At 36.6% G+C, this 13946-nt stretch overlaps 1 protein-coding gene across 1 annotated transcript in view; it reads left to right on the forward strand.

Annotated features, from left to right (window-relative positions):
* The window catches only part of HMCN1 (hemicentin 1), a 515334-nt gene that overhangs the window by 125613 nt on the left and 375775 nt on the right, over positions 1-13946 (forward strand). The window contains exons 3-4 of the mRNA XM_004468435.5: positions 11071-11229; positions 12282-12404. Coding sequence (XP_004468492.2) covers positions 11071-11229; positions 12282-12404 — 282 coding nt within the window. The remainder of the gene's footprint in view (positions 1-11070; positions 11230-12281; positions 12405-13946) is intronic.

Raw genomic sequence — 13946 nt, forward strand, 5'->3', positions numbered from 1 at the left:
ATTCAGCCAATCCATGCTACTTAACCAACCAAGGGATTGCTCTATTCCCCACAACGAGTAACTATATCTGATTTCTGCAGTCCTTAGGGGATGGTAAGGATGGTGTTGAAACGTTCTCCTTGGGAGAATGTTCCTTGATCTAAAGCCAGGTCTCCTAGAGAGAACCATAACCCTCACTTTTAACAGTGTGGGTGTAAGGGAAAATGAAATACTTTCTTTTCTCTCCAAATTGATCAGAAGCAGTTAATTTCAAGCAGTTGTTTTTTATTCTTAGGCCTTGAAATATTTTCAAACAGAATTGTGGGGTCTCAGGATTGAAATTGACTTTGAAGATTACTTGTCCATTTATCTCATTAGATGTTTGACTTTCTTCCAGAAACCTAGCAATACACCAGGTATGAAATAACACTCATTGGAAATTTGATGGTAATGCCCTTCCTTACAAGGTGATACTAGGAACCTCCTCTGGACCATTGTGGGGTGGCTTCTATTGGTGCTGGAAGCTATCGGCTTTTCCTTGGCAAGCATATCACATGATTGAATGCTGGTCCAGTCATCAACTAAGTCCCTCAGGTCTCCTCATGTCAACTTGAAACCAGTTCTCCATCTGTATTGGTTTCTTAGGGCTACCATAACAAATGAATTACCACAAACTAGGTGCCTTAAAACAAGAGATATTTATTTTTTCACAGTTCTGGAGGCGAGAAGACTGAAATTAATCACCGGATTAGCAAGGAAGTTCTTTCTGGAGTTTCTTCCTGGACACTGAGGGAGAAACTATCTCATTCATCTCTCCTAACTTCTGGTAGTTGTAAGCAATCCTTGGCACTTGTTCCTTGGCTTGTAGATGGACCACTCCAATCTCTACCTTCATCTTCACATCACTTTCTTGTCTGTATGTTGTGTTGCCTCTGTGTCCCCTCCTCTTGTTAGGACACCTATTACAGGATTTCAGGCCCACTCTAAATTCTCATTTCTTCTTGAGATCTTTAATTATATCTCTAAAGACCCTATTTCCAAATAAGGTCACATTCTGAGCTTCCTGTTGGGCATGAAATTGGGGGGCAGGGGGGCGGCATGGTTCATTACTCAACCTACTACACCATCTTTCCATATACGTGTTGATTCTTTTTAATCATTATTCTTCTACTCTGACATTTAATGCAGTCTTCTCTTTTAGATGATCTATGCCTTGTAATTTTGTTTAATGATTAATAGCTCCAAAAAGACATGAAAGTTGCCTAACTTAAACTTCGCTGTAATGTAATGTATTTGTAATTATAATGCTTTTATTAATAAAGAAAATGCATTTCTTGATATAATTTTTGTCACTACATAGAATAACTTAAGCAATATAGATATATTTTCACATTATCTAAAAGGAATCAGGCATTACAATCTCCTTCATTAACTAGTGAATAATGGAGATAATGCCTGTGGTAGATTGAGCTGTATACCCTAATTTGGACATGTTCTTAGTCTTGATCTGTGTTCTTGTGGTTGTGAGCCCATTGTAGATGTGACCTCTTGAAGATGTTAGTTTAGTTAGCGTATGGCCCAGTTGAATGAGGGTGGGCCTGCATCTGGATTTCTGCAGGCCTTCATAAGCAGAAGAAATTCAAACATAGTCAGAGAAAGTCACAGAGAGAAGCTAGAAACTGGAAGTCAAAGGAACCTGGAAGAGAAAGGAGAAGACATTGCTATGTGACCTGGAACAGGGATACGAGCCAAGGAACCCCAAGGATGGCTGGAAGCCGGCACCAGAATGTTACAGACTTGGGGAGAAAGTATCAGCTATTCTATTTCAGTGGGCAGGTGGATTCTGACCAGTACAGTTGAAAGATAGAAAAGAACCTAAGCAGAGGAAGGGCTAGGAGGAGGAAGGCCTGTCCAGAAGAAGTGCAGGCAGCATCTGGTCCATGAACAAGCAAATGATGATTGAGAAGAAAGACCTCCTTAGACCCTGACCCTAACCCCTTCTGCCTCATGCTCCCTGAGCAAATAGAGGAGCTACCTGGTAGGAGGGATCAGAAATCTATGCTGACTAGGGCAAAGACAGTGTAATTTAATGGTTTCCACATGTATGTTATGTTTTTGTGGTCAGAGAATCACACACTGTATTTTAAAAAAGAAAACTAAATTGCATTAGATTGAGGTTCATACCTAAATTTTACAAGTAAGGGACAAATTACATGAGTAAGACATTCTCAAGCAATGGGTGAAGGAATGCAGTCTGACTTTCTAAGTAGAATCAAATTCAGAAGATTATACTTACTAGCATAAGAGTAAGAATTGCAGTGATAATAAGAATTCTTTTAGACTCAGACATAAGCCTGTCAGAAAAGTTTCATTTCTTGGCTGCTTAGAAAACACCTCACATAAACATAGGTTCATTGAATGTATACAATGAGAATAGAATTGAGATGAGTTGACTAGAAAAGTAATAAGAAGGCATGGGAAAGTGCTAGCTCTGAGATTAGTATCCCTGGTTCTCTGCTTCTTCATTTCTTGAGCATGTTCCCACTTGGCTTTGGACAGGGACCTCATTTTTCTCCAAATTCTCTCAAAGTTGAAAGGTTCAGTTTACTCTAGTGCCACTCCCATACTGTCTTGTATTTAGAAAAGATAGCATGCTAATCTATGTTTTATTACTCCCTTGACTGATTGGATTTCTATTCATTCTTATTTAATCTTTCTTTCCAGGAATTCATCTTTTGAACATAATTATCACTGAAACTCTAAGTTTATAGAGGTTCTTTTTTTAAATTCCAGGAGCAACCTTTACTGTAAATGATCACATACTTTTATATTTTTCAGTACACATTTTGCTATCTTAAGTGTCTTTGGTACTTAGTAAATTGTGGCTATCAGTACAATTATAAAGATAAAATGAATATCAAAACAGAAGAAGAATGTGCCTGCTGCTACTAATTGGTTGTAGTTTAGGGTTTAAATAAAAGCATGAACCTCACAAAGTCAGGCCCTTCTCACATGCATTTAGGGGATTGTGTAATTCAGTGCATTCTGCAGTTCATCACACCTTTCAGTTTTGTATGCCTGGGTATGTGAAGTGGTTTTGGGAGATTTGCATAGCTATGTTTGCTTTTCTTTTGTTAAATACTGAACCTGGATGTATCCCAGGACTCAGAAAGGGGGCGAGAGAGAAAAATGGGACATTACCTCTCAGATGGCATATATCTTATTCTGTGCTTGGATAAAGAGCAATTTTGAGGCATTTGTACTTTTTGGGAGGCTTAGCTCTGTAATTATATTACTAGAAATGGGCTAGGCATGAGTGAAGCATAGCTGAATAGAGCAAGTTTGCCTCAGTTATGCCAAGATTGCTTGTACAATCTAATTCACTTGATTCACTATTCATTCATTTATCCAATGGAACACCTATTAAGTTCCTCAAGGAACAAGAAATCTAGTGGTAGGAAACAGATAAATTATAATACAACTAAGTGAATGCTACAATAGAAGAAGAATGAATAATATTCTGTGGTGTTCAGAAGAATGGATGTTTTATTCTGCTTTTATATAGTGTCTTAGACAAGCTGTTTGCTGCACTCACAGAAGTTGATGAAGGTAATAAAATGCCTCACTGGAGTTTACATGAACTCTCAGATCTGGCAGAAATGAGTTCAAATCCCTGCTCTTTCACTTACTATATGTTTGACTCTGGGGAATGGTTTCCAAGATTTAGTGCTGTAGTAAAATGTATTAAAAATGATACCTACCTCATTGATTGATATAGAATAAATAATAGAGTGTATGAGAATATCTACTATTATAGAGATTCATTGAGTTAATACAGGTAGACTACCCTATTTCTAGTAAAATAGCTATTAAACTAATGAGAATTTTCAAAGAGTAAAGCTCCTCCATCACTCCTAAGAGTTTTATAGAATACTCTTTTACATTTTCTTTCTTTTTGATATTCAGGTCAAAATAAACTGTTAAAGCCTTTTAAAGGGCCACTTTTCTTCACTTTGTTTGTAACTAAAACCTAAAACAGATTCTTTTTATAGTTTCAGTTTACATTTCCATTGTCCCAAACTTTTAAATCCGTACATATGCATAAGAGTGACACAATCCTACTTAAACTCTCTGAATCTGTGAGACTTAGTTACAAAACAGACATTTTCTGCAATGCTTCTCCCTAGTCCTATTCTGCCAAAGTTAAAGATCAGATCAGAGAAGCACTAGTAAGTGGGTTAAATATCTGTTTATATATATATATATATATATATATAAAAGTTTTTCAAGTGAAATTACCTTGATTTCTGATCCTTAGTAAACTTAAAGCAACTTAGATGTGGCCTCTAAAAACTTCTACCAGGAAACAAAGTTCATCAAGGTTTTTTTTGATCAGAGCAGCAAGCAGCCTTACAAATGACAGCCTAGAATGAAGTCTCCATAACCAAACCAAATGTATCATTCTAAAGCAGTATTCTCCAAAAGAAATATAATGTGACTAGCATACATAATTTTAAAAACAGTTGAAATTAAATTAAAAAATCTATTTTATTTAACCCGACATATCAAAAAAATTATTTCAATATGTCATCACTATATAGAATAGCACTACTTTAGATTTTAATATAAATTTCAATTAGTTAAAATTAAATAAAACAAAAAATTCTGTTTCTCAATACTACCAGCCACATTTCAAATGTTCAAAATCACAAGGCTAGTTAGTGTCTGCTGTATTAGATAGCACTGAACCTAAAGCATTCCTTTTATAGATCATGTTAATAGTTACTTATGATTTAAAATTATTAGCAAACCAAAATAAAGTATAAATAATTATCTTTTATAAGGAGAAAACATTATGTGTTAACTTCTTTTGGAAAAAGAAGAAACTTTTCCTTTCAAAAACTGAAATCCACAATGAGATAGTTTTGCCACAATGTGAATTTCTAGTTAACATTTAATTTTAATTTTCAATTAGTCACTAGTTGCTAAGAGCAGAAGGGTTATAATTAAAAAAAATACTACACTATTTGGGGAACATAACTTTATTCCAGAGAAAACATTTTAATCAGTGCAATTATACTATAGTCTGTATCTATAAATGTGAAATTCAGGGCAAAACTACCGTTTTTATTGTAAAGAATACAATGATTTCCACAGCAGGAAAATTTTAACTGAGCTATTCTAATGACTCCTAAGGGATGTATAAGCACTTCCAGCAGGGGTTTCTGACATATTTGAGTCAAAATGTTTCCTTTTTAACTTTACAGTTCCCAATTTTCTGGCTGCTCTGAGATTTTCTGTTAGTTCCACCATAAAAGTCAGAGTTCGTTTTGGAGACTATGATATAGAAAAGTTCACAAAGTAATAGGGAGACCTTTCATTTGCAATTATATTTGTGAAATGCTCTGCAGGGTTATAGCAGTGTCAGTTCATCACACTCTTTCCTTTGCGTATTAACCAATATTAAGCCTCATTGATACAAGGTTCAGGATTTCAAAATGTTTTTTTCCAAGAGAATAAGATATCTATATTCAGATTCTAATGCTTACAGAAAATGTTCTTGGCTATAGTGGTTTTGTTACTGGATTTTATCTGGGTTCTTTGACTATGCTCGAGAAATGAATTTCAAGAGCACATTGGGTGAGTTAGGCCAATAATTTATTCAGGCAGGGAGAGACGAGAAATGGGAGAAAATAACAGATCGGGGGTCCCAAGCAGAGAGGAAGGGGTTGAAAAGTGGTAAAGAAGGCTGATTTACAGATTACAATTCCCATTATAGGTTATAAATGCCCAAGTTTTATTTGCGTGGCCACATGGCAGAGGAAAAATGGCAAGAGCGGTGCACAGAGGGCAGGACATGTCCACAGGCAAGGGAGCGCGTAAGAGAGAGAACTCAAGCCTGGTGCCGCTTTTTGAACTGTTTATTATCCCACCCCTTTGCTAATGGCAGGGGAGGAGTTCCAGCTGTTCACCATTTTGATTGCTTATTTCTCCTGTCAACCTCCCAGGAGGACCCAATGATAAAGCCCTTGGGGAATATCTGGGGCTTCTCCTGGCTTCCAGAGGAAATCCTCTTCCGAATGGTAGAATCTTGGGGATGGGTCCTCCAGCAGCCATCTTGGCGGTTATTGATGTCCACGTGGACTCTTTGCCAGGTCCCAGATCCATCTATTGATTCCCTATCTTATGAGCCTACTTCAGTTTTATTAATATGTGGTTTTTAACTGCTTAATTCAAACTTATAGGATGAAAAATATGTAATTAAAGGGTTGGGGAATTCTATTTTAATAAGTGCTTTTTTAGGGCTTATATTCAGGTTTAAGCTATGGAGGGATTCCAATGGACTGAATTAGTTTGGAGTCATTCACAAGGATTCTAATGGTCTCCAAATTCTTCTCTTGTGTTGAGATTATGGATGAACTAAGGTATTCCTTAGTCCTTTTAGAGCAAATCTGAACCCAGGTTAAATGGCTCAGAGATAATCCTTCATCCAATATCTGGACAAATTTATTATCCCTGTCATTCCTGGAGATTTCTTACCTATTTTGATGTTTGACTTATAGACCAAAGACCTCTTCTAGCCCAGTAAAACTAGGAATGAATTAGCAAAGGCAGTTAATCTCTCTGTAGAATTATATTACCGCTGAGTTGTACTATGTACTTGCTCATTGTAAAATGCTTGTGGAACAAATAAATTATATTGCGATTCACCCTCTGGTGCACAATGTCAAGCATTTTTGAGGAATATTATTTTTTTTTTCATCTTCTGAAAATGCAATAGGAATCTAAAATTTTAAATCAGCCCAGAATCTGCATTACATGTGTACAAAGTTGGCTGCTAGTGAAAAGTATTTCTATTTAACATACCCAAATTACTAACATGCCCAGCAGTATTCCCTCACTTTCTTAAGCACACAAAAGTTCATTCAGGGGCATTTGTTCAACATAGCAACTTCCAAAAATAACTATTAAGCAAAGGAGAATATAATAAGTCCCATTAAATAGTACAGCATATTAGAGTACACCTGAGGAATGAGGACATACATCCAACTTGGAGAAAAAAGAAGGGTTTAAAGAGAGGAAGGCATAGTATCCCAACCTTAGAAAGAAAATAGTTCAGTACAACACATATTTACTCAGTGATTACTTTATGTCAGGCTTGATCCTATGAACTGAGAACATAAGGGCTCAACAAAACACAGTTCCTACCATCAAAGAGCTTACAGAATAATGGAAAGCACTGAAATATGTATATTTTGGTAAGGAGTGTTTGATGGTGGAGATGGAGCAGTAAAAAGTCACTTTTATGACAGAACTAAAGGCATTAAGATATGAAGCAAGAACCGTATTCAAAGAACAGTAAAAAGTATCAGTTTGAAGGGAAAACTGTGGAGAGGGGAATGTCAGGAGATATAAAATTAGAAAGATGATTTGATGCAAGACAAATAGTGAAGGATTTTAAGTAGGAAAGTGATATATATAGCTCTTCACTGTAGGATGAAAAAAGTTTGGTGGTAGGAACAAGATAACAAGAGTGAATGGTAAAAGTAAAAAGAAAGGGACAGACTTTCAGGCGGTGAAATTAGAATAAGTTTGACCAGTGTTAGGTAAAGGGAGAGGAGAAGTCAAAGATGACTCAAATTTTGAAACTGAATATCTGGGCAGATAATGCCATTAACAAAAATAGGGGTGACATGGTAGGGGGAAAATATAATGGCTCCATTGTAAACACATTGAATTGGAGTGACCCATTGAATGTCCAGTAGTAGATGTCTAACAAGCAATTGAAATTGGAAAATTGGAACTTGGAAGACAGTGCAGTCTTTAGATACAAGCTTTTGAGAACTGTACTATCTGTTAAACCAAGTCTGTTTAAAAGGCCTTAAGCCAGGAGTTCTTAACCTGTTTTGTTATACAGACCCCTTTGCCAGTCAGGTGAAAACCATGGAAATAATACTGTAATTTATTGCATATACCCCTAAGTGAAGGGAACGCTAGATTTCAGTTAGAGTTCAGAGAAAACAAAAATACTATTGTTTATTTTTTTTCTGTTCAAGCTCATAACCCCCCTGAAATCTGGTTAAGAACCCCTGCCCTAAGTGATAGATGAAAGGAGATAAATCTTACAAAAATAAGACTGCTAATTCAGTAAAATTTCTCATTGCTACAGCTTCTAGTGTTTTGTCATTAATAAAAGGACATTCAATGAGTCTCTCTCAATTTTAGAGGCAATTTATAACAAAATTGGTGTTCCATAACAACCCATTTGATAAATGGTAACTAAAAATTGTGTTTTGAGAGAGATCCAATGCAAAAAAATGTTTTTCAGTTTGTCTAGTCTGCCATGTAAAAAATTCCAATGCTTGGTTCGTATGTCCCTGTTTAGCTCTGTGGTGCTTGAGAGATGTGCGTCAGAATCTGAGAGTCTTTGGAGCCTAGGGAAAGTCCCAATAGGAGAATCAAATAGAATCCACAGAGTTTAGAAGTAAAGTTTTACCCCTTTAATCAAGTAACTATTTCCTTTTTGAGAAAGAGCTGCTACTTAATACTGGATTCTGGTGGTCCCTGGGATCACAAGACCCCCATCATCCCAAGCTGCCCTGATTTTTATTTGATTGTCTTTTCTAGACTATGAGTTCCTTAAGGACAAGATAGTTTAGCTTATTCATCTTTGTATTCCCAAACCCTAGCAAAGTATTTGGCACCTATTAATTGCTCAAAATATGTTGGCTAAAAGTCCATTCCCTTGACTTTGTCATTATAGAAATCTATGCAAAGGAAATATTAAAAGACTTGAGTCATTATATATGTTTTAGTTTGCCAAAGGGGTGCCATGCAAAGTACCAAAAATGTGTTGGCTTTTATAAAGGGAATTTATTTGGGGTAAAACCTTACAGTTCCAAGGCCATGAAAAGTCCAGTAAGAGGTGCTTTCTCACCTAAATCAGCTGCCACATGTTGAAGCAAAATGGCTGGCGATCTCTGCCTGGTCTCTCCTTCCCCTCTGGGCTGCACCATCTCCTGGAGCTCAGCTGTGGGCTCCTATGCAACCAGACATAGGACTTGTCTTTTACTGGGCTTCCTTGCTCAGGTTGTGCTGCTCTGCTTTCCTCCCGATTTCAGTTGCAAGCTATCAGGCTGGATCATCTCTCCCCAGGGCCTCAGCTCCTTTCTGTCACATGACAGGTTAAAAATGGCAGGTCTCTCTTATCCTGTGTGTCTCTGTTTTTATCAGACCAGCAAGAGAGTGGACACTCAATCTGAGTCACACCTCACTGAGTAGTCCAGTTGAAAAAGGTCCCATGCCCACAGGAGTAGACCAGCCCACAAACATCATCTTTCTCTTTTTGTGGGATCATGAAATAATTTCAAACTGCCACAATATATATTCCTATTTATGTAATATAATAATCACATTTCATATTTATAATAAGGGAAAATTTGAAAGAACATAAATGTTAGAGAAATGGTCGACTAAATTATGGGATAGAGATATAATAGAATATTATGCAGTCATTAAAACCCATGATTTTGAATAATGTTGATGACATGGGAACATTGTCAGGATATACTCTGTGGGGAGCCACCAGCTGTGAGGTCTGTTTACAGTGGGTGGCTCCCCACAATACTGTGTTTTTTAAAAAGCAGGGGAGCAGGTGTAGCTCAGTGGATGAGTACCTGCTTCCCATGTACAAGGTCCTGGGTTCAATCCCCAGTACCTTCTTTAAAAAATAAAAAATAATATATAAAATTGCCAGATAGCATGGCCATAATTTCATGTACAAATCCACATACTTGTTAAGAAAATAAATGTGAAAGAATTCCTCTTAGAGAGGGGATCATTTGTGTTTAGGAAAACATCTTGAGCATATTAAAGTAGAAAAGACAGAGAATGAATGGTTAGTAGGAAAAACAAAGCAGAGTAAAAGTGATGAGAATGGCAAAGGGGGTTTCTTTTACATATTATGGTCTTGTAAGTTTTCTCTTTTAAGGTAACACTAGAGCAAAAACTTGAAGGATATGAGAGATGTCTTACTTTGCCAGTCTCCCATGACAAATACCATACAATGGGTTGGCTTAAGCAATGGCAATTTATTGGCTCATGGTTTTGAAGGTAGAAGTCCAAAACTGAGGCATCAGCAAGGTGGTGACTGACAGCTATCCTTGGGGTTCCTGGGCTTGTACCCCTGTCTCGTGTCCCACGGCAATGCTCTCTCCTTTCTCTTCTGGCTCTTCCCCATGGCTCTCTCTGATCCTGGCTTCCAGTTTCTTTCTTTTTATAAGGCTTCCAGTAATCCGGATTAAAGGTAGAACCTCATTCAGTTGGGCTACACCCATAATTAAAATAACACCTTCAGGAGATCTCATCTTCAGTGGGTTCACACCCACAGGAATGCAGATTAAGAATGTGTCTAAATTGGGGTCCGTAATTCATATTATGAATTATGAACTACATAACGCAGGCTACCACAGGAGATATAATGGCTTATTTGTTTGCTGGTGAGAATGATCCAGGAAAGATGGAACTTTTGATGACAGAATAGAGAGAGGGAACAGCCACAGGACCACAGGAGTGATGTCCTTGATTAGGGCACAGATAAGTAGTTAGCCTTAGCTATGAGCACAGCAAGGTGGAGTGTGTGGCTACTGTTGCAGGTAGGTTGATAGGCTTGGTGGTGGAAGCTTATGAATGTTCTCTTCTGCTTGTTTCTGTTTTCTTGGTATAATAAGAAGCAAGGTCATCAAATTAGAGTGAGAAGAGATTAGAGAGGGGTAATGATATAGTTATATAAGAGAACGGGAGCGTGAGTAACATCTAATTAATTAAAAGTATAAAGAAATTTCTATTTCAATTATTTTGGGTATGTTGGATGAGTTTTTAATTTATTCCTAAATACAGGTTTTTCCAGCTACACATTGCTTTATATCTTTTCCATCCCTTTCCCCATGCAAGTGGTTAAAGCAGTGGGAAACTGTGAGAAAATAAAAGGGAAGAGAACTTGCTCAATTCTAAGATAACTTGTAACAACCAAAATGCTCCTTTCTTCTTTTGTTGATGAAAAACTTGCATTTTTTTCCTGCTCCTGAACAGGGTGGTGGTGATTGTCCAGAAATGAGTATTGGAGCTATAAAAATTGCATTAGAAATTTCTCTTCCTGGTTCCTTCATCTATGTTTTCACTGATGCACGCTCCAAAGATTACCGGCTCACCCACGAGGTGCTGCAGCTTATCCAGCTGAAACAGTCACAAGTGAGTAGGAATCAACCCCAAAACATTTTCATGAATATAGCATAAAAGGAAAAATAACTCAGATGTTGTTCTCCTCTTTGACATTCTATGTTTGGCAAATAACAATAATTTATAACTATCAATGATATATTTATTATCTGCTCTTTAACGTATGCCATTTAATTTAAATATATTAAACTTATATGTGATATTTATACACAGCATATGAAAACCTTACTTAGTAATACAGAATAGAATGAATTAATTAAGGCATTTATTATTATCTTATAATTGAGCCCTAGCAAGAAAAGCGTGTATATTTCAAATATCATATCCTGTATGGAATCTTGCCTATGTCAGAATTAGTCATTGTATCCATTAGCTATTGTTACATAAACTATCCCAACATTCAAAGGCTTAAAACAATAAGCAATTATTTCTCATATCTGTAGGTTCAGTTCATCTAGCCTTGGTTTGCTTGTTTGTGTGTCTGAGGAATGGCTTGAGGTTGGCTGATCTAGGCTAGGCTCTTGGAGGATTTAGTTCTGCTTATAGGTTTCTCAGCCTTTTTCTGACACCAGTAGGCTAGTTTAAACTTGTCTTTCTCAAGGCAATGGCAGAAACACCAGCGACCAAGGAGAATTACAAAGGCCTTTTGAGCCTAGATTCAGAACTGGTAGAATATCCCTCTTGCCTTATGCTATTGGCCAAAGCAAGTCACATGACTGGGCTTTGATTCAAGGATAAATAAACACTTCTTTAGTGAGAGGAACTGCAAATTAACACTGAAAAGTGCATGGATGCAGGAAGGGGTTAATAATTGAGGCCATGTATAATTTAGTATATTGGTGGTCCTATTTGTATTATACTTCCATAGCTTTCAGCCTAGACTTCTGAAATCTAAATAATATATTTTTATCTGAGCTCACTATGACAGAGTACAAGTTCAAGAATTATGTCATATATATATTCTAGTTACCTAGTAGTATATAACATATAATAGATGCTCAATAAATATATCTTGATTGATTTTTGGAAACTTTAAACTATATTCTTTTTTAAAAATATCACAGGTAGTATTTGTGCTCACTGGAGATTGTGATGACAGGAACCATATTGGATACAAAGTCTATGAAGAAATTGCTTCTACAAGTTCTGGCCAAGTCTTCCATCTGGACAAAAAGCAAGTTAATGAGGTAGGTCTAAGAAAGGAGGTCTGCTTTATTACTAATTACCTTTCCAAAATCAGTGAGACCAACCTAATTGTGATAGGTTTGATTTCAAAATATTTTATTCCTAGGCTACTGGTCAAAATAGGCTTTAAAACAACATGGGGAATATCTAATATTAATGGCTAGATTTAATCATGCTATAGTGACAAATTATTTATGCTTAAGCCTAAATTTCATTAAAATAGTTTAGTAAGAATCAAGATTTTTGTGGTCCTTGTTGTTTAGTAAGGTCAATTTGTGTTTCTGATGCACTACGTTTGAATAGCTGGTATAATAAGGCTTGACTTATTACTGAACTAGATGTGAAAAAATTAATTATTGAGCAAAACTCTAGTGAAGTTTGGCCTTTATGATAAAAATCCAATAACTAAGTAACTATACTTACCTAAAATTTGTATGGCAATGAAATCTACAATTTACACTGTGAGAAAATCTTGGTACTTTACTTATAGAAGTGTTTGCAGTGTGTTCAATGTCATTATTTATTTTTCCCTTTGGTTGTCTTATCTGAACCTCATTCAGGATAATAAAACTTTACTCATTCATTCATTCATCCATCCATCCATCCATCCATCCATCCATCCATTAGGCTCCCACTTAAGTTTTTAAGAACACATCAGTACAAAGATAAATTTTGAATAGGCATAGTTAACTATTGATGGATTTGGTTGCTGTATCTATGGATTTGGTCCCTGTATCATTGTATCTATGTAAGTTTTATTAACTTCATGATGAACTCTTTGTTTCTTCAATGAAATGGTTCAGTAGTTCTTTCATAACTTTTATTACATCATGATGGAACTAATAAGACATTATAATTTTCTAGAATGAACATTCTAACAAAAATTATTTGTCACCAGGGTGTTGAAATATATAAACCTGGAAAGCCACTTCAGTCTAAAATAAGTTTTCTTGGAAGAAACAGCCTTATAGTGGGTTACAGCTTGAATCTGTATTGTGTCACTACAAGGATTCAGAAATATTTGGGAGGGTCTGGCAACTACAAGGGGAGCCCTTAGCAGCTAACTTGCATAAATATTTGCATGGGAATTTGGGAACCAGGGAAGAATGTAGGACCCTGTTAGGAACTGGATTTCTTGTCCTACCTCACAGACTGTGCTTGAAACTAATGTAAGAAAAGGCTGCTGGTAGAATTTGTTTCCAACTTGGAATTCTGTAAGGTCCTGGAACAGAATCAGCATCATCAGCCCAAAGTAGGACACCAGTGAGGGAGACCATCATTCTCTCTTGCCTGTTGAGGAAAGCCATATGGTTACAGTGATGTGAGGTTCCAGGTTAGAAGTGCCATGGTGTTCAGTGAGACAGGTGGGACAATAGAGCCAGCAGAAGATGCCATGCCAAATGGACATGATGATTCCCAGCAGAAGGTACCGGAGAAGAGAGGAGTGAGAAGAGACATGACTGGCATCTAGAGCACTTGAAACACCTGTTTGGAATTGTTTGTGAGCGAACTTGGAGATTCCTAAATTAAATTGAGTGAAATTT

Source organism: Dasypus novemcinctus, chromosome 13, assembly GCF_030445035.2.
Source record: "Dasypus novemcinctus isolate mDasNov1 chromosome 13, mDasNov1.1.hap2, whole genome shotgun sequence".
In the NCBI taxonomy this organism is placed as follows: Eukaryota; Metazoa; Chordata; class Mammalia; order Cingulata; family Dasypodidae; genus Dasypus; species Dasypus novemcinctus.